This window comes from Nerophis lumbriciformis, linkage group LG18, assembly GCF_033978685.3.
Source record: "Nerophis lumbriciformis linkage group LG18, RoL_Nlum_v2.1, whole genome shotgun sequence".
NCBI lineage: Eukaryota > Metazoa > Chordata > Actinopteri > Syngnathiformes > Syngnathidae > Nerophis > Nerophis lumbriciformis.
The window spans coordinates 18,923,551-18,946,379 of NC_084565.2; the positions used below are offsets into that span (position 1 = coordinate 18,923,551).

Below are 22,829 nucleotides of genomic sequence, written 5' to 3' on the forward strand. Positions count from 1 at the left end.
GGAATAAGCGGTAGAAAATGGATGGATGGATAGCACTCCAACAAGTCAATAACATCAACAAAGCGCACCTTTGTGCAATCACGCACAGTATAAAACGTTTGGTTGTCAAAATGAGACAAAGAAGGAGTGGAAGATTTTACTGTTGCGTCACAGTCCACACTATGGTGAGTTCAAGAACCGCCGAAACATACTAAAACAAACAAATGATTTTCCCCCCATCTTTTTCCATTTTCAATCCTTTTTTTAAAAATGCTCCAGGGAGCCACTAGGGCGGCACTAAAGAGCCGCATGCGGCTAGAGAGCCGCGGGTTGCTGACCGCCGGGTTAACCAGACGTAAGCCCAAAGTTTATGTGTTAAATAATCTTTATGATTAACACATGATTTCACACCATTTGACAAGGTTTGTTCTGTTCAACTGTAAGTAGGTTAGATATAATGATTGACTATGATCAAAATCAAGACTAAGATTACTATTTCAGTGTTAATATTTGAAAGGGGCCCCTCTGTAGAACAAAAGTTGGACCCCGAGGTCAAAAAGGTTAAGAACCCCTGATATAGACCACAAGAAAGTGATGTAAATGTAGACTGAAATCATGATAGGTACCTTTGTGTAACTATACACATACTTTGACCTAACCTTGTATGCATGTTCCAAATAAACTACACCATTAACTTTACCATTAACACTTGTTGGTTTGTATGAATACGTCTATATATTATAAAATAAGTCTCTTTTTTAGACTTTTCTCTGAGAAAGTAATTACCATTTTGTCTGTGCATGTTCTATATTTGGGTCAACACAGTAATACTTGACTTGTCTAATCATTGTTGTCTTGTAGCTCTTGTATTAGATTGTTCAAGTGTACTCAAAGTTGTGTTATTGACCTTTACCTTAGTGAGCTCTTGTGCATTAGCAAGGTTGTCCACAGCAATAGCCAAGAAGACATTAAGCAGAGTGTCTGGTTACTTTTGAGTTCAGGACAAAATGTACATTGTAGTCCCTGATGTAACACAATTCAATAATCACACTCAACCAAACAATCAGACCTGAGGAATAGGATCTTTTTACATTTTCCAAACACATTTCTGGTGGTGACTAGTAGCCCACAGAGACAATAACATCTGCTATCTTAATAACGAGCATTGCAGGATCTTCTAGCCTGTGGAGTAAAAGAAAAAAGGATACAGTTCCCAAACAAGGTGAGGACTATGAAGTATATTGAAGACCACATGCCCGTCTTCACTCCTCCCTGTGAGCGAATACCATTGTACATCACCTCATTCCAGTCCTCCCCTGTCAGGATCTGACACACATAAAGCATAAACTTACCATGTTATCGCATGTTATGGACATATTGAGAAATGCAAACAGTAGCTCAGAAAAGTGACTTCATATTTCAGCAACCATTATTTAAATTTTTTTTTTACAGTACAATGAATCTTCTCGATGGAAACTACTATTAGTTTACAGCTATTTAGACGCTATTGTGTTGACTTATTTTCCCAATTAAAAAAACTATACAGCAATACAAGCTGCACACTGACTACTTGAAAGTAAAGCCACGTTTGATTTCTATACTAATGTCCCTGGAGAAGATACAGTGCATCCGAATAGTATTCACACTGCTTCACGTTTTCCACATTTTGTTATATTACAGCCTTTTCCCAAAATGGAACAAATTCATTCTGCAGACAATACCCCATAATGAGTGTTGAGTTGAGTTGAGTTGAGTTTGTGTTTATTTGGAACATGCATGCATACAACATGATACATCACAATTTCCAGTTTCTATATTCAACGTGTTCGAAAAGGAGTAGGAAGAAGCAGAGCTTATTTAATCCTACCCCTTTTCCTTTACATAGCAGTTGCTATAACTTTTATTCACTTCCTGTTCTCAATTTATTCACAATATACTCCATTAGTAATAACATTGAAAATAAATAAATAAATAATAATTAGTGAGGTAAGTTATATTTCATATGGTGAGAAATATAAGATTATCTAGAAAAAGAATGGATGGATGAAATAAATTCAGAATGTTTATCATGGTTCTTTTTCTTTGTACTTAGTAAACACTTTTAAGTTTGAAGAGTTTTTTGAAGTGCATAATTTTAGTGCATTGTTTGATTTCTTAGGTTAATCCATTCCATAATTAAATTCCACATACTGATATAATGAAGGTCTTAAGTAGGGATGTCCAATAATGGCTTTTTGCCGATATCCGATATTCCGATGTTGTCCAACTCTTTATTACCGATATCAACCGATACCGATATCAACAGATATATGCAGTCGTGGAATTAACACAATATTATGCCTAATTTGGACAACCAGGTATGGTGAAGATAAGGTACTTTTTTTTTTTATTTATAAAATAAGATAAATAAATTAAAAACATTTTCTTGAATAAAAAAAGAAAGTAAAACAATATAAAAACAGTTACATAGAAACTAGTAATTAATGAAAATGAGTAAAATTAACTGTTAAAGGTTAGTACTATTAGTGGACCAGCAGCACGCACAATCATGTGTGCTTACGGACTGTATCCCTTGCAGACTGTATTCATATATATTGATATATAATGTAGGAACCAGAATATTAATAACAGAAAGAAACAACCCTTTTGTGTGAATGAGTGTGAATGAGTGTAAATGGGGGAGGGAGGTTTTTTGGGTTGGTGCACCAATTGTAAGTGTATCTTGTGTTTTTTATGTTGAATTAATAAAAAAATTAAAATAAATAAATAAATAAAAACCCTATACCGATAATAAAAAAAACGATACCGATCATTTCCGATATTACATTTTAACGCATTTATCCCTAGACATTCTTAGTCTTAAGTGTTGTGCCTGCGGACAAATGTTTTAAATTAAATTTTTCTCTAAGATTATATTTCTGTTAAAAGTTGTTTTTATATACTTTGCAAATTTAATCAAAAGAAAAAAAATTGCATGCACTTTAACAGCAATTACAGCCTCAAGTCTTCTTGAATACGATGCCACAAGCTTGGCACAGCAGTCCTTGGGCAGTTTCGCCCCCTTTTTTTTTTTTTTTTTGCAGCACCTATAAAACTCCATCAGGTTGGATGGGAAGTGTTGGTTTTCATCCAGGATGTCTTTGTGCATTGCTGCATTCATCTTAATCTAGTTAAGGAAGTGACCAAGAACCCGATGGTCACTCTGTCAGGGCTACAACATTTCTCTGTAGAGAGAGGAAAACCTTACAGAAAGACAACTGTATGGTATAGTGGCCAGACGGAAGCCATTTGTACAAAAGATAGGTGTGCCAAGCTTGTGGCATCATATTCAAAAAGACTTGAGGCTGTAATTGCTGCCAAAGGTGCATCAACAAAGCATTGAGCAAAGGCTGTGAATACTTATGTACATGTATTTTGTTTTGTTTTTGTTTTTAAATACATTAAAAAAAAAAAAAAAAAATATATATATATATATATATATTTTTTTTTTTTTTTTTTCACATTGTCATTACGGTGTATTGTCTGTAGAATTTTGAGGACAAAAATGTATCAATTCCATTTTGGAATAAGGCTGTAACATAAAAAAAATGTGGAAAAAGTGAAGCATTGTAAAATACTTCCCTGATGCACTGTATGGTCATAAAAATGGTTGCTAAAATGTGAGGCATGAACTCACTTTTTAGAGATGCTGGACTCTCCCAGTAATGACCTCTTAATAACTTTGATTAGCAGACCTGAAAGACGGTCATGATGGCTGCAGGAAAAGTGTCAAAGTTTGTCGGGGTGTAGTCCTCAAAGATGAACCTGGCAACAAAAAACAAAAGCATGTATAATCATAAAAATTAATAAACACAAAAGGAGCCTTTACTGACATTTCTTGAGATGTAAATCAGCTCGTGCAAAAGGATAACATTAGGAGTGTTGAAATATAAGTCATCAATATGTTGTAATCTCATCTTTAAAACACCTACGTCAGCAAAAGTGCACAGTGCAGTTAAGAAAACATATTGTCAACAGTTTATCTCAATAGAAGATAATCAATTTTAATTACATACACAAGGTTCTCTTCACAGTTTTTTTATTATCATGTTATTGTCATCATTAGTTATCTGCCATGTAGTTTGGTGACTCAATGTACCTTTACTCTGTGCATTTATTGAAGGTTACCTGGCTGAGACAATCTACTTTTGTTCCCCATATTAAGCAATCAATCACCTTTTTGACTGAATATCTTATCAGTGTGTTTCCAGTGAGGGTACCATAACCAGAGGTCTGACTTGCTGTGTGTTTTTTATTATTTATTAATGTTGTAATACCTTTATAATAGTTTATTTCTATTGCATGTGTGGCTATTTTTTGTTTACGACCGCCGATGTGGTTTTCTTTAGTAGTGGTATTATTGTTGTATTTGTATATTAGTGCCTGTTTCGATAATGTTGTTTGTAACTGCTGGATATGTAACTTACAAAACCCAAAACCAGTGAAGTTGAAACTTTGTGTAATTCGTAAATAAAAACAGAATACAATGAATTGCAAATCTTTTTCAACCTATATTCAATTGATTAGACAATATATTTAATGTTCGAACTGAGAAACATATTTTTTTTGCAAATAATCATTAACTTAGATGTAGATTGCTGTCCCAAAATGTCCTCTACAATCCGTGACGTCACGCGCAGGCGCCATCATACCGAGACGTTTTCAGCAGGATATTTCGCGCAAAATTTAAAATTGCCCTTTAGTAAGCTAACCCGGCCGTATTGGCATGTGTTGCAATGTTAAGATTTCATCATTGATATATAAACTATCAGACTGCGTGGTCGGTAGTAGTGGGTTTCAGTAGGCCTTTAAGTGCTCAATCTGCGTCTTCAAGCAAGTCAATTGAGCCAGTGCGCTCCTGCATATTTCTCGCCTTGTGCTCTTCTACAGCCTTCTCGGTCATTTTTACTGTCCTTTTTCCACTGTCTTGTGCATCCATAACAAGCCAATATTTCCACAACGAGTCAATAAAAATGCCGATGTGCCGCAGCGTCGCACCGGGACGAGCTTCTCTCTCTCTCTCTCTCTCTCTCGTTACTTTCATCCAGCGTGCACTCACGTACCTGCACGTATACCTCCAGGCTTGTCCTCTTAATCCTTTCCAGTCAGGCAGTTCCACATTCCGTTTAATCCACAAAGCGCAAGTTTTTTGACTAAAATGTAGATTCCTAATGAACCCTTAGTTTGACGCTCCTCTACTTTCTCCTGCTCCCGCTTGCTGCGGCAACAACAAACCAAACTCCAGACGCTCCTATTCGTTTTGTATAGTTTACTTGTCACTTAATCATTCAAAAACGTAAAACAATAACGATGTGGGAAGAAATGAATGGCAAAATAAAGAGAGTTTGTTACAGTAAGAGTTAGAAAAAGCAAGAGTAAGAAAAAGTAAGAGTGAGGTCAAAAAACTGCGTGGCTCAATTCCCCCGCTCCTGACTGCCATTACCCATAATGCACTGTGTCCAAAAACCAACCTACCACCCAGATCTTTCCGCCATATATGCAATCAAACAGTTACGTCATCAAATTATTTAGACAAATGTAATAATTACAAATAAAGTGTACCTTATGATTATTCTAAGCATGCAAATAAAGTAAATAGTCCCATTTTGGCTGAATAAACAAAAAGCACCTTCCATAAAATGTAAATGAACTTAAACAGCATTTAGGCTCCTACATTACAATTGAATGGCAGGAACACATTGCAAAAAAGATGGCACAGGGCATTTTCACCACTGTGTTACATGGGATTTCCTTTTAACAACACTCTGTAAACGTTTGGGAACTGAGGAGACCAATTTTTGAAGCTTTTCATGTGGAATTATTTCCCATTCTTGCTTGATGTACAGCTTAAGTTTTTCAACAGTCCGGGGTCTCCGTTGTGGTATTTTAGGCTTCATAAGGCGCCACACATTTTCAATGGGAAACAGGTCTGGACTACAGGCAGGCCAGTCTAGTACCCGCACTCTTTTACTATGAAGCCACATTGATGTAACACGTGGCTTGGCATTGTCTTGCTGAAATAAGCAGGGGCGTCCATGGTAACGTTGCTTGGATGGCAACATATGTTGCTCTAAAACCTGTATGTACCTTTCAGCATTAATGGTGCCTTCACAGATGTGTAAGTTACCCATGCCTTGGGCACTAATACACCCCCATATCATCACAGATGCTGGCTTTTGAACTTTGCGCCTGTAACAGTCCGTACGGTTCTTTTCCTCTTTGGTCCGGAGGACACGACGTCCACAGTTTCCAAAAACAATTTGAAATGCGGACTTGTCAGACCACAGAACAATTTTCCACTTTGCATCAGTTCAGCTTAGATGAGCTTGGGCCCAGCGAAGACGGCGGCGTTTCTGGGTGTTGTTGATGAATGGCTTTCGCTTCCCATAGTAGAGTTATAACTTGCACTTACAGATGTAGCGACAAACTGTAGTTACTGACAGTGGTTTTCTGAAGTGTCCCTGAGCCCATGTGGTGATATCCTTTACACACTGATGTTGCTTTTTGATGCAGTACCACCTGAGGGATTGAAGGCATTCAATGTGGGTTTTCGGTCTTGCCGCTTACGTGCAGTGATTTCTCCAGGTTCTCTGTACCTTTTGATGATATTACGGACCGTAAATGTTGAAATCCCTAAATCCCTTGCAATAGCTGGTTGAGAAATGTTGTTCTTACACTGTTGGGACAATTTGCTCACGCATTTGTTCACAAAGTGGTGACCCTCGGCCCATTTTTGTTTGTGAAGGACTGATTATTTCATAGAAGCTGCTTTTATACCCAATCATGGCACCCACCTGTTCCCAATTATCCTGTTCACCTGTGGGATGTTCCAAATAAGTGTTTGATGAGCATTCCTCAACTTTCTTCGTCTTTTTTGCCACGTGTGCCAGCTTTTTTGAAACATGTTGCAGACATGTTCCAAATGAGCTAATGTTTGCAAAAAATAAGAATGTTTTCAAGTTTGAACGTTAAGTATCTTGTCTTTGGAGTCTATTCAGTTGAATTTAAGTTAAAAAGGATTTGCAAAACATTGTATTCTGTTTTTATTTACCATTTACACAATGTCCCAACTTCACTGGTTTTGGGTGTTTGAAGTTAAAGAGGAACATTATCACCAGACCCATGTAAGCGTCAATATATACCTTGATGTTGCAGAAAAACGACCATATATTTTTTTAACCGATTTTCGAACTCTAAATGGGTGAATTTTGGCGAATTAAACGCCTTTCTATTATTCGCTCTCGGAGCGATGACGTCACAACGTGACGTCACATCGGGAAGCAATCCGCCATTTTCTCACTTTTGTCGGTGTGTTGTCGGAGGGTGTAACAACACGAACAGGGACGGATTCAAGTTGCACCAGTGGCCCAAAGATGCGAAAGTGGCAAGAAATTGGACGAAATTTGTTCAAAATATGAGGGTGTGGAGAAAGCCGACGAAATGGTCAGTCGTTTGTTCCGCACACTTTACCGACGAAAGCTATGCTACGACAGAGATGGCAAGAATGTGTGGATATCCTGCGACACTCAAAGCAGATGCATTTCCAACGATAAAGTCAAAGAAATCTGCCGCCAGAGCCCCATTGAAACTGCCGGAGTGTGTGAGCTATTCAGGGACAACGGACCTCGGTAGCACGGCAAGCAATGGCGGCAGTTTGTTCCCGCAGACGAGCAAACTAAACCCCCTGGATGTCTTGGCTCACACCGTCCCTTATGCCACCGAAGATGATCAAGAGAAGAATATCGACCCTAGCTTCCCTGGCCTGCTGACATCAACTCCAAAACTGGACAGATCAGCTTTCAGGAAAAGAGAGCGGATGAGGGTATGTCTACAGAATATATTAATTGATGAAAACTGTATTCATTACTCGCGGTTTTACGTAAATTATTATACATAAACCGTGTTTACCAATAATTTAGCTTAAAAACATTTATTTTTTTCAATCATTCGAGTACATTCGGGTAGTCTTGTGTAATGCAGTATTTTGTGTCTATTTAGGTATGGTTAACCTGAGTGCTGAAATCGTGGAAAAATATATGTTCTTAGCGCGCCTGAAATGGGCTGTCTGCACTCTCAAAGTGCATGTTGTTGCCAAATGTATTTCATATGCTGTAAACCTAGTTCATAGTTGTTAGTAATTATCTTATCAGACAGTGTTAAGCCACTGAAATCCGAGTCTGAATCCGAGCTAATGTCCTATACCTTGCTGTTCTATCCGCCATGTTTGTTTGTATTGGCATCACTGTGTGACGTCACAGGAAAATGGACGGGTGTATATAACAATGGTTAAAATCAGGCACTTTGAAGCTTTTTTTAGAGATATTGCGTGATGGGTAAAATTTTGAAAAAAACTTCGAAAAATAAAATAAGCCACTGGGAACTGATTTTTAATGGTTTTAACCCTTCTGAAATTGTGATAATGTTCCCCTTTAACGCAGTTCAATATCAAAATGTTCAGTCTTTTTTGGTTTTGCAATTCATTTTGCAGTGTGTGTCACATTAAAGTGGTAAACCAGACATCTGTGTCATGTCAGTACGCCGTCAGGTCGATAATCATTCCCAGTGCATCCCGCTGCCTTCTAGCAGGAGTCATGGCTCGCGATAGTGGCTAAGTGGAAACCAGAAGCTGGAGATTGTTCGGCCATTAAATATTCTGTTTGGTAATACTCTGGATGGGTCATGGTTAGTGCCTTACATGGCAGCTTCTGCCTAGTTTGAATTGAAATTTTCGGGACATATGGGGACTCCAAATACACAAAAACAGGTACCAAACTTTTCTTACCAAGTAAAAAAAGTTAGATGTGTATAATAGGTCCCCTTTAAAGTGTTTGGCCATCCTAAAACAGCACTATATACTAACATGTAATATGCCTTTTTCAAAATAAAAAATTACTTCTAGATAAAAAAATATTGTTTAAAAAAACAATACAATATTAATAATAACAACTACAGTACAGTAGTTTTACAAAATAATGTAACACAGTAATAATGTCAAGCATTTATCTCTTCCAGAAGACTGAAGAGGACTTCGAAATTATTTTTAGTTAGTTCTGACTGGCATCTTCTCGTCCCATCAGGACCAACTAAATAATGAGCCACTTTCCCGATAAGGGAAGGCTGGTCAATAGGTGCGGGGTTGAGGTGGGGGGGGGGGGGTTGAGTTTGGCGGGGTTTGGTGGTAGCGGGGGTGTATATTGTAGCGTCCCGGAAGAGTTAGTGCTGCAAGGGCTTCTGGGTATTTGTTCTGTTGTGTTTATCAATCAATCAATGTTTATTTATATAGCCCTAAATCACAAGTGTCTCAAAGGGCTTTATGTTGTGTTACGGTGCGGATGTTCTCCCGAAATGTGTTTTTCATTCTTGTTTGGTGTGGGTTCACAGTGTGGCGCATATTTGTAACAGTGTTAAAGTTGTTTGTACGGCCACCCTCAGTGTGACCTGTATGGCTGTTGATCAAGTATGCCTTGCATTAACTTGTGTGTGTGTGTGTGTGTGTGTGTGTGTGTGTGTGTGTGTGTGTGTGTGTGTGTGTGTGTGTGTGTGTGGGTGTGTTTGTAAAAGCCGCATATATTATGTGTGTATGGAGGAAAACCGGACGTGACGACAGGTTGTAGAGGACGTTACGACAGGTTGTAGAGGACGCTAAAGGCAGTGTGTCACGACTTGGACTATGGGGACGCAAATTACTGCGTGGATTGTTTTCCCGTGGTGCAAGGCGACTGGACCGTACAAGGCTTGCAGGTAAAGACATGATTTAATCTTTTACTCAAAACAAAAGGTGCGCACAAGGCGGAGATACAAACTTAACACAGTAACAAAACTAACACATAAACAGACTAAGGACATGAAACAAAACTACACTTACTGTGACGTGAAAAGCATGAAAACTATGGCATGGAATACAAGCATGAAATAAGTCAGCACAGAGCAAATCCAGAATGTCAGGGGTAATGTCGCCAGGCCGACTACCTGGCAACCCTGAGATCGGTAGGTTGTGAGTTCAAACCCCGGCCGAGTCATACCAAAGACTATAAAAATGGGACCCATAACCTCCTTGTTTGACACCCAGCATCAAGGGTTGGAATTGGGGGTTAAATCACCAAAAATGATTCCCAGGCGCGGCCACCGCTGCTGCTCACTGCTCCCCTCACCTCCCAGGGGGTGATCAAGGGTGATGGGTCAAATGCAGAGAATAATTTCGCCACACCTAGTGTGTGTGACAATCATTGGTACTTTAACTTTTTAACTTTTAACTACAGGCTTAAATAATAGTGTCTTGATTACAACAGGTGCGTGTGTCCAAATGAGTCAGGTGCAGGAGTCCAAATGCATGACAGGTGAAACCAATGAGTTGTCATGGAAACAAAACAAGGGAGTGAAAAAACAGGAACTAAAAATGTCCAAAAACCAACAGAACATAGCCAAACAAAACATGATCAAAAGACATGACACAGTGCCTGTAATGCACGCTGCCAATGCTGTTTGTTGTCCGGGCGGAAATCGGGAGAAATTCGGGAGAATGGTTGCCCCGGGAGATTTTCGGGAGGGGCACGGGAGTCTCCCGGGAAAATCGGGAGGGTTGGCAAGTATGTTGTAACGTATTTATGTGTGCAATGGCTATGAGTTTTTTGTTCTTGGCCTCAATCTGGACCTTCTCCCTGGAGTCCAGCCTTTGACTGAATATGTTTTTACTACCCAACGTTTACCTGTTTCTCACCTTTTTCTGAAAGGGGTGCCGGAAGTTGGCAGACCCGTCAGCGATCCTTTTTCTGTTTCCCTCTAATGTTTGTCTGATCTTGAAGGGGATTGTGCTGAAAATCTCAATTTTCCCTCGGGAATTAATAAAGTACTTCTGATTCTGATTCTGATCAAAAGTCTGCTTACAATGAAGCCTATGAGAGTCGCTTTATCCTGCCTCTCAAGCCCTTAAAAAACATCCAAACACCTCCATTAAGGATTTATATACACCTTGTAAGTATATATGTAATGTAGTAGGGGGCACATTTGTAATAACATTTAATATTTACGTATTTTGATCATTTTAAGCACACTTAATTTAAAAACGCATCAACAACTCACTGCAGTACAATGTCTGCTGTCATTAGGATGCCGACTGATAGAATCTTGTTTTATTCCCGTTGAGATGAAGAATGACTCATAATCCCTGCGAAGAAAAGCGGGTTGGAACCAAACGTCTTTTCATGTCGTGCTCGCCATTTCCGGAATTGGCTGTCAAAGTGTACCAACTTGTCGGATAAGTCTTCTTCCTTCTACCATCCAGGCGAGAAGCATGATTTATGATCTACCAAAAAGTTTGACAAACAAGGAAATGAGGAAGAAGCTCACTAGTCGGTCATGACAACGCTGGCACGCAAGCTTGTGATCAAGGCGCCGCTTTTAATAGTTGGTCCGCGTTAGCGCTTATAATAACAATACCACTACCGTATTTTTCGGAGTATAAATCGCCCCGGAGAATAAGTCGCACCGGCCGAAAAATAAAGAAGGAAAAAAACATATATAAGTCGCACTAGAGTATAAGTCACATTTTTTGGGGAAATTTATTTGATAAAACCCAACACCAAGAATAGACATTTGAAAGGCAATTTAAAATAAATAAAGAATAGTGAACAACAGGCTGAATAAGTGTACGTTATATGTGGCATGAATAACCAACTGAGAACGTACCTGGTATGTTAACGTAACATATTATGGTGAGAGTCATTCAAATAACTATAACATATAGAACATGCTATACGTTTACCAAACAATCTGTCACTCCTAATCGCTAAATCCGATGAAATCTTATACGTCTAGTCTCTTATGTGAATGAGCTAAATAATATTATTTGATATTTTACGGTAACGTGTTAATAATTTCACACATAAGTCGCTCCTGAGTGTAAGCCGCACCCCCGGCCAAACTATGAAAAAAACTGCGACTTATAGTCCGAAAAATACGGTAATACTTGTTTAATATTCTAGTTACAAAATACAGGAAAAACACGCACTCTCCAAAAAAAACTTAATAAAAAAAATAATAAAGAAGTGCACGGCAAAAAGTGTACTTAAAGAAAAAGCAAGACCAGCAACACTCGTGTCCTTCTTATAATTTTAATATAAACTGCACGGGCGCTCCCAAACACAGATCGGTTTCGACTATGTCTTCGTCAGTGTGCAATTTTTTAACAGGAAGTGATGCACTCAAATAGTCACAGCTGTGGTCAATCAATTGATATAATAAATCAAGAACAACTTCAAAAATTAAAGTGCACAAATAATAGACAAAATGGAAAATTGTGCAAAATGAATCAAAGACTCAGTACAGTATAATAAAGTAATTAAAAAAAATAAATCTAAAAAAAGTGATACAAAATTGAATAACAAAATGTTTTTTTAATTTTATTTTTTTTAAATAAATAATAAAAAATACACTTTAAAAAAGTAATACCAAAATGCAATAAAAAATGTATTAATTTTTGTATTGCTTTTTTAATAATTTGTATTTATTACTTTATTTACCTATGAGGCTGTACTGAGTCTTTGATTCATTTTGTACAATTATCCATTTTGTCTATTATTTGTGCACTTTCATTTTTGAAGTTGATTTATTATATCAATAGATTGACTACAGCTGTGACTATTTAAGTGCATCACTTCCTGTTAAAAAATTGCACAGGGACGAAGACATAGTCGAAACCGGTCTGTGTTTGGTAGCGCCTGTGCAGTTTATATTAAAATTATATGGACACAAGTGTTGCTGGCCTTTCTTTTTCTTTACTCTTCCAGTTAGAAAATGTAAATGGAGTATTGTTGGCAGTTTTTGGATGAATATTTATTGAGTTTTATTGTCAGAATAGAGGACCTCCTATTGGCTTCGTTGATAGCAGACTTTTATTTCCCTTTATTGACGAGTTAGAATGCTTTTTTTTTTTAAATATGCTATGTCTTTCATAATGATTGTCAACGATAGGCAAAATTAAAAAAAAAAAAGTGCAGTTCGACTTTTAGAGTGGACACTTTTCAGGCGATGTGCTGGGTTAAGGAGGACATGGCCGGTTCGTAGAGCAGCAGAGCAAATGAGCCCCAGGGACATCCACTACAGATAAAGGCTGAGGAAGGTTTCGGTTTCCAATGGTTGGAAAACAATGTTATTTCTATCACAAGCTATAAGCTGATGCTAGCAAGTAAGACTGGATGTTTTAGGGAGGGTGTTACGGCCTTCACTCTGGTATCAGCAGTGCCATCTAGCATCTCAAAGGCTCGTAACTGAAATTATGCTTGCAATTTAAAGCATAACAAAAAGCCGAGAGTCACCTCGTATCTCAAAATACTCTTAAGTTGAGGTACCACTGTGTTCATAACCAGTTTATGTTTGACTTGTTATCAAAGGGAGTATAAATAACTGGGACACCAAGTGCACTTTCTTCACATACAGTCGTGGTCAAAAGTTTTCATACACTTGTAAAGAACATAATATCATGGCTGTCTTGAGTTTCCAATAATTTCTACAACTCTTATTTGTTTGTGATAGAGTGATTGGAGCACATACTTGTTGGTCACAAAAAACATTCATGAAGTTTGGTTCTTTTTTGAATTTATTATGGGTCTACTGAAAATGTGACCAAATCTGCTGGGTCAAAGGTATACATACAGCAATGTTAATATTTGGTTCCATGTCCCTTGGCAAGTTTCACTGCAAAAGGGCGCTTTTGGTAGCCATCCACAAGCTTCTGGCAGGCTTGTGGTTGAATTTTTGACCACTCCTCTTGACAAAATTGGTGCAGGTCAGCTAAATGTGTTGGTTTTCTGACATGGACTTGTTTCTTCAGCATTGTCCACACATTTAAGTCAGGAATTTGGGGAGGCCATTCTAAAACCTTAATTCTAGACTGATTTGGGTATTGTGGCCAAACAGATCAATTTTTGTTTCATCAGGCATCACATGGACAAAGATAAGACCTTCTGGAGGAAAGTTCTGTGGTCAGATGAAACAAAAATTGTAAAAATAAATAAATTCATAAAAGAACCAAACGTCATGAATGTTTTTTGTGACCAACAAGTATGTGCTCCAATCAATGTTCCCTCTAATTTTTTATGTGTGTGAGCAAACGCACAAACACCCTGAGCATTCAGTGGAATACAGACGTGCACATTGTGGCCATAGCAGCAGCACATTTGTCTCAAACCTGACATAACAATTTAAAATGTCTTATTATCATAATCAAGTGACTAGTCAATTTCAAGAGATTATTTTCTAATATATGTGATTTGGCCCACTTAGATATTGTTTTTTTTATCAGCTATGCACTATAGTATTTTATGCCTGGGTGGGGGTCCTGCTTTGGAAAGATTGTGCACCCCTTTCAGAGATCACATTTAGTTCCCCTTAAAACATTCACATGTTGCATGAGATGAAGTGTTTATTAATTTTCTGTCCGTAAAATAAATATTTTTATTAGCAATTATGTAGTCCTGTAACATAATTTCATGATTAATATCCAAAAAATAACATTCTTAACAAATGACAGTAGAATAAGCACACTGATTGAGGAGTCATAGTAAAACGACCTGAAATGTACACTTTACGAGTAGTGTTGGAGTTGTCCAACTTTTTGTGTCGCCATAAATGCACCAGTGGCTAATTGCCATAGTGTATGTGTTGGTGCAGGTGAAAGAGAGAGACCAAGCGGCTGCTGTTGATATTACAGATGACAAAGAGTTGCTTTTGGCTTGGTTTGTACGGTAGACAACAACCAGTTTTGCTAGATAAAAGTATTTTACACATTGTTTTGGTGTGGTTATGGCCGTCAAACAATTTCGCTAAATAAAGGGACCGATGGAATTCCTGTCCTCCTTTAAGTGTCTCCACAGACTTTACAATAATTTAAGTGTTGACAAACATTGTTTTTATCTGTGGTGGCCGCCTTTCGTCACCTGTTACTCACAGTTGCATTGCAAAATCATACAAAACAAACAATTTGTTTATTTTGTTTAGAGTGGGATTTGATTTTTTGCGCGGCATAGATTTGCTGTACGCAGAGGACGCGTGAGCAGTGCGCAATTGCGCAGGTGCGCACCTTAGAGGGAACGTTGGCTCCAATCATTCTATCACAAAAAAATAAGAGTTGTAGAAATGATTGGAAACTCCAGACAGCCATGACATTATGTTTTTTACAAGTGTATGTAAACTTTTGACCACGACTGTAATTATGGGATGTGATGATCTTACCTGCCACCAAAGAGCTGCATGCCCAAGAGAGCAAAAACAACAATGAAGAGGAAGAGGAGGAATATGAGGGAGATGATGGACTTCATGGAATTCATCAGCGACACAACCAGGTTTCTCAGAGATGCCCAATACCTTCATGGGAGATAAAACAGTCCCATATATAAAAAAAATGAGTCACAAGTAAATGGCTTCTTATTTTAAAAGATGCACTAACTTGGTAATTTTGAAGATCCTAAGCAGACGAAGAGCACGAAGGACGCTGATGCCAAAAGAAGTTCCTGGCCTGAAGAAACCCCACAGCACTTCAAAGATGCTGCCGACAATCACCTGCATGAGGACAGCAAATATATGTTAAATACACTGTATGTTCTAGATCAGTGCTTCTTAAACTGTGTACAGGTACCACAAGTGGTATACGGGCCCCGTATAATTGTACATTTAAAGGGGAACATTATCACAATTTCAGAAGGGTTCTTGATACCATTAAAAATCAGTTCCCAGTGGCTTATTCTATTTTTCGAAGTTTTTTTCAAAATGTTACCCATCACGCAATATCCCTAAAAAAAGCTTCAAAGTGCCTGATTTTAACCATCGTTATATACACCCGTCTATTTTCCTGTGACGTCACATAGTGATGCCAACACAAACAAACATGGCGCATAGAACAGCAAGGTATAGCGAAAATGGTGGATTGCTTCCCGATGTGACGTCACGTTGTGACATCATCGCTCCGAGAGCGAATAATAGATAGGCGTTTAATTCGCCAAAATTCACCGATTTAGAGTTCGGAAATCGGTTAAAAAAATATATGGTCTTTTTTCTGCAACATCAAGGTATATATTGACGCTTACATAGGTCTGGTGATTATGTTCCCCTTTAAATAAGTGATTACTGTTTTATTTTCCAATATCCAAACATAGTGTTACCGTTCAAACTTTGTGTACAGTTACAGTGGCCAGTAAATATACTTGTTAAATAAAACCTCTGTGTTACGGTTGGGTGGTCGCATGGTTATATGCGGATCAATTCCCCAAGATGCAGACGGAACTCCGGAGGCAGTGTGCAGGTAGGACAAGGGTTTACATCCATCCATTTTCTACCACATGTCGCTTTTAAGTTTGCGGGGGGGGGGGCGATGCTGGAGCCTATCTCAGCTGCATTCGGGCGGTAGGCGGGGTACACCCTGGACAAGTCGCCACCTCATCGCAGGGCCAACACAGATAGACGGACAAACATTCACACACTAGGGCCAATTTAGTGTTGCCAATCAACCTATCCCCACGTGCATGTTTTTGGAGGTGGGAGGAAGCCGGAGTACCCGGAGGGAACCCATGCAGTCACTACTGTATTTCAATGTTGGTCATTATGGAACTAGAGATGTCCGATAATGGCTTTTTTGCCGATATCCGATATTGTCCAACTCTTGATTACCGATTCCGATATCAACCGATACCGATATATACAGTTGTGGAATTAACACATTATTATGCCTAATTTTGTTGTGATGCCCCGCTGGATGCATTAAACAATGTAACAAGGTTGTCCAAAATAAATCAACTCAAGTTATGGAAAAAAAAATGCCAACATGGCACTGCCATATTTATTATTGAAGTCACAAAGTGCTTTTTTTTTTTTAACATGCCTCAAAACAGCAGCTTGGAATTAGGGACATGCTCTCCCTGAGAGAGCATGAGGAGGTTGAGGTGGGTGGGGTTGAGGTGTGTGTGTGGGGGGTGGCGGGGGGTGTATATTGTAGCGTCCCGGAAGAGTTAGTGCTGCAAGGGGTTCTGGGTATTTGTTCTGTTGTGTTTATGTTGTGTTACGGTGCGGATGTTCTCCCGAAATGTGTTTGTCATTCTTGTTTGGTGTGGGTTCACAGTGTGGCGCATATTTGTAACAGTGTTAAAGTTGTTTATACGGCTGCCCTCAGTGTGACCTGTATGGCTGTTGACCAAGTATGAGTTGCATTCACTTGTGTGTGTGAAAAGCTGTAGATATTATGTGATTGGGTCGGCACGCAAAGGCAGTGCCTTTAAGGTTTATTGGCGCTCTGTACTTCTCCCTACGTCCGTGTACCAATCCGTACAGTGGCGTTTTTAAAAAGTCGTAAATTTTACTTTTTGAAACCGATACCGATAATTTCCGATATTACATTTTAAAGCATTTGTCGGTCGATAATATCGGCAGCCTGATATTATCGGACATCTCTACTGAGAACCACTGTTGTAGATGTAAGGAAGGAGATAGAGCACTGACGCTGCAGTCGAAGCAGTTGAAAGAGGAGTGAAAGTACAGGCGCGGGCCCAGGCTGTACATCTTCAGGAACATCTCCGCCAGGAACAGCACGAGGAACAGGAACTCTGCATAGTCTGGAGCGGCAACACACTAATATTCACGACATGATGTAATTAGTGATTGAGCAAAGAGAGGAAAGTGACTCACACAGGAAGTTAGACAGCCAGAGGGGCTGGTTGTGATGAACAATGGCTACACAGAGCGTGTTAAGAGCCACCAAGCCCAGCACTGTCCAGTAGAAGGTGTGCGTCTTCACTACACGCCGTATGGAGATGCGCAGGAGGCGCTCCTTGCGGCGGAAATACGCTGCAGGACCTCGCCGGGCACTTCTGATGCTCCCTCTAGCCATGGGGAGGCCTTGAGGAAGACAAAAAAAGAAAGGAGCAGCGGTGTCCTGCTATTTACAGATGAGGAGGCATGCGGTGTCAAGGACGCCTCACAAGACCGGACAGACTTCTACTCACCCACTGAGGAAATGTCGCCATATTGTTCCTCTCCTGGCGCCCTGTGATGCGCTGTATCCATGCCTCTCCTCTTAATAGTAGTGGCTCTCTTCAGCACTTCAGAGCAGGTTCAACAAACAAACCTGTTTAATCACTTTTTTGGGGGGGGCTTCAATGCATTCAATACGTATTTTTATGTAAATTGTAGCGTCCCGGAAGAGTTAGTGCTGCAAGGGGTTCGGGGTATTTGTTCTGTTGTGTTACGGTGCGGATGTTCTCCCGAAATGTGTTTGTCATTCTTGTTTGGTGTGGGTTCACAGTGTGGTGCATATTTGTAACAGTGTTAAAGTTGTTTATACGGCCACCCTCAGTGTGACCTGTATGGCTGTTGACCAAGTATGCTTGCATTCACTTGTGTGTGAAAAGCCGTAGATATTATGTGATTGGGCTGGCACGCAAAGGAAGTGCCTTTAAGATTTATTGGCGCTCTGTACCTCTCCCTACGTCCGTGTACACAGCGGCCTTTTAAAAAGTCATACATTTTACTTTTTGAAACCGATACCGATAATTTCCGATTTTACATTTTAAAGCATTTATCGGCCGATAATTTTGGCAGTCCAATATTATCGGACATCTCTAATTAAAATCATGGCATTAAAACTGAAAAATAAGGACAACTTCAGATTGTTTTCTTCGTCTTACTTTGGCCAAAAATAGAACAAACACATTCTGAAAATAATACAATAAAAAAAAAAATTTTAAATACCGGCAGTGCTAAAGTTTAGATCCATGAAGGAAAGAAGAAAGTGAATGAATGTTTATAACTGAATCAATTTACATATGCATAAAAATTTGTTTTCTTGTGTGTTATTATTTTGTTTTATGAATGAACTAACGTTTATGGCAACCTTTTTCCAAAACACAATATGGAATGTGAGATATAACAGGATAATGCATACATTTATCATTTGTTTTCAAAACGGTTACAAAAAAGTGGGACCCCAATTTTATTAATTGATGGGGTCCCTGGGACCTTATTTTGAAAATTCCCCGCTGATGGAGTATTGGTGAGTGCAAAACAGCAGCAGGCGGCTGTGGCCTTGACTTGGACACATAGGGCGTAGACAATTTCATTAACCTGTGGATGGGGAAGTTAGGAAATTGGTCAATTGCAACAAGTGGTCGCAAACAAATTAAATGCTTTTTGCCCCACCATTTTTTTTCCGTTAAAAATAGCTAACTTATGAGTCAATGCAAAACAGGCTATTGTAACAATTTTGAATAAAACATAATATAAATTCATTTAAAAAAAGGCTTTTGCGGATACTAATTAGTCAAAATGTTAATTATTTTATAAAAATACAATGTATTCGCATTTAATTATGATTTTTTTTTTTTTTTATTATGACGAAGAATTTAAGAAACAAATAGTACAAAAATAACACACACAATATACATCATCAATAATTAAATTAAAAAAAACTAGTTAATATAAAATATGGTGATTTTATTAAATTCTTTAAAGAGATGTATTGTGTCCAAATTTTGCCAAATTATTTCTTTGGTTCATTTTTTTCAAACCTCCACCAAGTACAAAAGTGAAAGGGCAATAGATATTTTCATTATTATTTGTTGATGGTTGGTTGTTAGCAAGACAGATACCTTGGTTGTTCGAGATTGGGAGTCGGTGTAAGCTTAACAATAAAGTCCATTACTTTTCTGATTCCATTACTACTAATTGCATAAACTGCTGCAAACCGCAGTGGCTACTATATAAACAAAAGCGACGGCATTATTTATTTTTTGCTAAATTCAGACAAAGGTCTGTACTCTGTTATTCACATGTACAAACCCCAAAACCAGTGAACAGAGTACAATGATTTGCAAATCCTTCTCAACTTATATTCAATTGAATTGACTGCAAATACAAGATATTTATTGTTTGAACTGAGAAATTTTTTTTTTTTTGCAAATAACCATTAACTTTGCACATTGCAAAAAAAGTTGTCACAGGGGCATTTTTACCACTGTGTTACATGGCCTTTCCTTTTAACAACACTCAGTAAACGTTTGGGAACTGAGGAGACCAATTTTTGAAGCTTTTCAGGTGGAATTCTTTCCCATTCTTGCTTGATGTACAGCTTAAGTTGTTCAACAGTCTCCGTTGTGGTATTTTACGCTTCATAATGCGCCACACATTTTCAATGGGAGACAGGTCTAGACTACAGGCAGGCCAGTCTAGTACCCGCACTCTTTTACTATGAAGCTACGTTGATGTAACACGTGGCTTGGCATTGTCTTGCTGAAATAAGCAGGGGCGTCAATGGTAACGTTGCTTGGATGGCAACATATGTTGCTCCAAAACCTGTATGTACCTTTCAGCATTAATGGCGCCTTCACAGACGTGTAAGTTACCCATGTCTTGAGCACTAATACACCCCCATACCATCACAGATGCTGGCTTTTCAACTTTGCGCCTATAACAATCTGGATGGTTCTTTTCCTCTTTGGTCCGGAGGACACGACTTCCACAGTTTCCAAAAACAATTTGAAATGTGGACTCGTCAGACCACAGAACACTTTTCCACTTTGTATCAGTCCATCTTAGATGAGCTCAGGCCCAGCGAAGCCGACAGCGTTTCTGGGTGTTGTTGATAAACGGTTTTCGCCTTGCATAGGAGAGTTTTAACTTGCACTTACAGATGTAGCGACCAACTGTAGTTACTGACAGTGGGTTTCTGAAGTGTTCCTGAGCCCATGTGGTGATATCCTTTACACACTGATGTCGCTTGTTGATGCAGTACAGCCTGAGGGATCGAAGGTCACGGGCTTAGCTGCTTAAGTGCAGTGATTTCTCCAGATTCTCTGAACCCTTTGATGATATTACGGACCGTAGATGGTGAAATCCCTAAATTCCTTGCAATAGCTGGTTGAGAAAGGTTTTTCTTAAACTGTTCAACAATTTGCTCATGCATTTGTTGACAAAGTGGTGACCCTCGCCCCATCCTTGTTTGTGAATGACTGAGCATTTCATGGAATCTACTTTTATACCCAATCATGGCACCCACCTGTTCCCAATTTGCCTGTTCACCTGTGGGATGTTCCAAATAAGTGTTTGATGAGCATTCCTCAACTTTATCAGTATTTATTGCCACCTTTCCCAACTTCTTTGTCACGTGTTGCTGGCATCAAATTCTAAAGTTAATGATTATTTGCAAAAAAAAAATGTTTATCAGTTTGAACATCAAATATGTTGTCTTTGTAGCATATTCAACTGAATATGGGTTGAAAATGATTTGCAAATCAATGTATTCCGTTTATATTTACATCTAACACAATTTCCCAACTCATATGGAAACGGGGTTTGTAGTTTAAGGATTACATGTTTCTGCATTTGCTATCAAAATCCAGTGAGAACATCTGCGCTTATAATGAAATTCCAAGAACATCGATGCTCAGCAAAGTCATGACAAGTGTGACACGTGACCGACCCTCTTCCCGACCACTTCCATGCAGAACAAGGCATTATGAACGTGCATTATCAGAAGATGCAAATCAGACACGATGCAACAAAGCTCATACACATCAGCTAATGCCAGCCAAGTCTTAGTTGAGAGGAAAGGTCAAGCAGTTGAACGAGACAAAAACTATTTAATGTTCAATTAATGCCACTTTAATGATCTCTGTCATAGTAAATCATGCTTAAGGCTTTGACGAGCCATGCGCTTGTTCGGAGATGCATTCACTTTCAAAGAGAGGCTCGACGCACACATGCTGAAGTGAGCGTGATGAGTGTGATTTCACCTTTTAGTAGTGTCATCGTGTCCTGATATGACTCCACCCCCCCCCCCCCCCCTCAATACACACACACCATTGCTGAATGTACTTACGCTCAATATTTGTTTGACGTTTTTAAATATAAGCCACTAATCAAACACACACTGTTTGCTAAAAACACACACACGGCATGTACAATCACTTGTATCGGATATTTTTCAGACGGGTGGTTGTCAAGGCAACGACAGGGCACCGCCTATCTTTTTTTAATTAAAACATTTATTCCTATCACAGCAGCTGAGCCCACTATAATTTGACTTCACATCCAATTTGCAGCAAGCCGGGCCATCAAGTGGTATGTGTGTGTTAAACGGCGTGGTGAAGCTGAAGAGGCAGCGAGCAGAGATGAGAGAAGGGTTCTCACCATAGGCACCGCCAGTACTCCACTCAGGGAGCCTCCTGAGAGCTGCCAATCAATCAACATTTAATAAAAATCCTGCTGCTTCAGTATGGGGGAAAGGTCAAAATCATAAGGGAGAAGGGGCAGAGTCAGCATTTGGCTCCTTGGGTGGATTTACACCACCAAGAACCATTAGGGGGGACCATACCAACAATTAAAATTTTAGAAACTCAAGTGTACTCATATTGTAAATTAAATACAAAACCCAAAACTAGTAAATAAAAACAGTATACAATGATTTGCAAATCCTTTTCAACTTATATTCAATTGAATAGACTGAAAAGACAAGATATTTAACGTTTGAACTGAGAAACTTATTTTTTTGTTGCAAATAATCATTAACTTATAATTTAATGGCAGCAACAAATTGCAAAAAAAATTTTTTAACAACACTCAGTAAACATTTGGGAACTGAGGAGACCAATTTTTGAAGCTTCTCAGGTGGAATTCTCTCCCATTCTTGCTTGATGTACAGCATAAGTTGTTCAACAGTCCGGGGTCTCCGTTGTGGTATTTTAGGCTTCATAATGCGCCACACATTTTCAATGTGAGACAGGTCTGGACTACAGGCAGGCCAGTCTAGTACCCGCACTCTTTTACTATGAAGC

At 38.9% G+C, this 22,829-nt stretch overlaps 1 protein-coding gene across 1 annotated transcript in view; it reads right to left on the minus strand.

The window, feature by feature from the left end:
- Positions 1-22,829, minus strand: part of cacna1ea (calcium channel, voltage-dependent, R type, alpha 1E subunit a) — a 239,795-nt gene that overhangs the window by 95,545 nt on the left and 121,421 nt on the right. Inside the window, exons 10-18 of the mRNA XM_061977792.2 lie at positions 22,186-22,227; positions 18,006-18,101; positions 17,689-17,898; positions 17,503-17,615; positions 15,461-15,573; positions 15,247-15,378; positions 3,714-3,783; positions 1,188-1,305; positions 893-960 (exon numbers count right to left, since the gene is read on the minus strand). Coding sequence (XP_061833776.2) covers positions 893-960; positions 1,188-1,305; positions 3,714-3,783; positions 15,247-15,378; positions 15,461-15,573; positions 17,503-17,615; positions 17,689-17,898; positions 18,006-18,101; positions 22,186-22,227 — 962 coding nt within the window. The remainder of the gene's footprint in view (positions 1-892; positions 961-1,187; positions 1,306-3,713; positions 3,784-15,246; positions 15,379-15,460; positions 15,574-17,502; positions 17,616-17,688; positions 17,899-18,005; positions 18,102-22,185; positions 22,228-22,829) is intronic.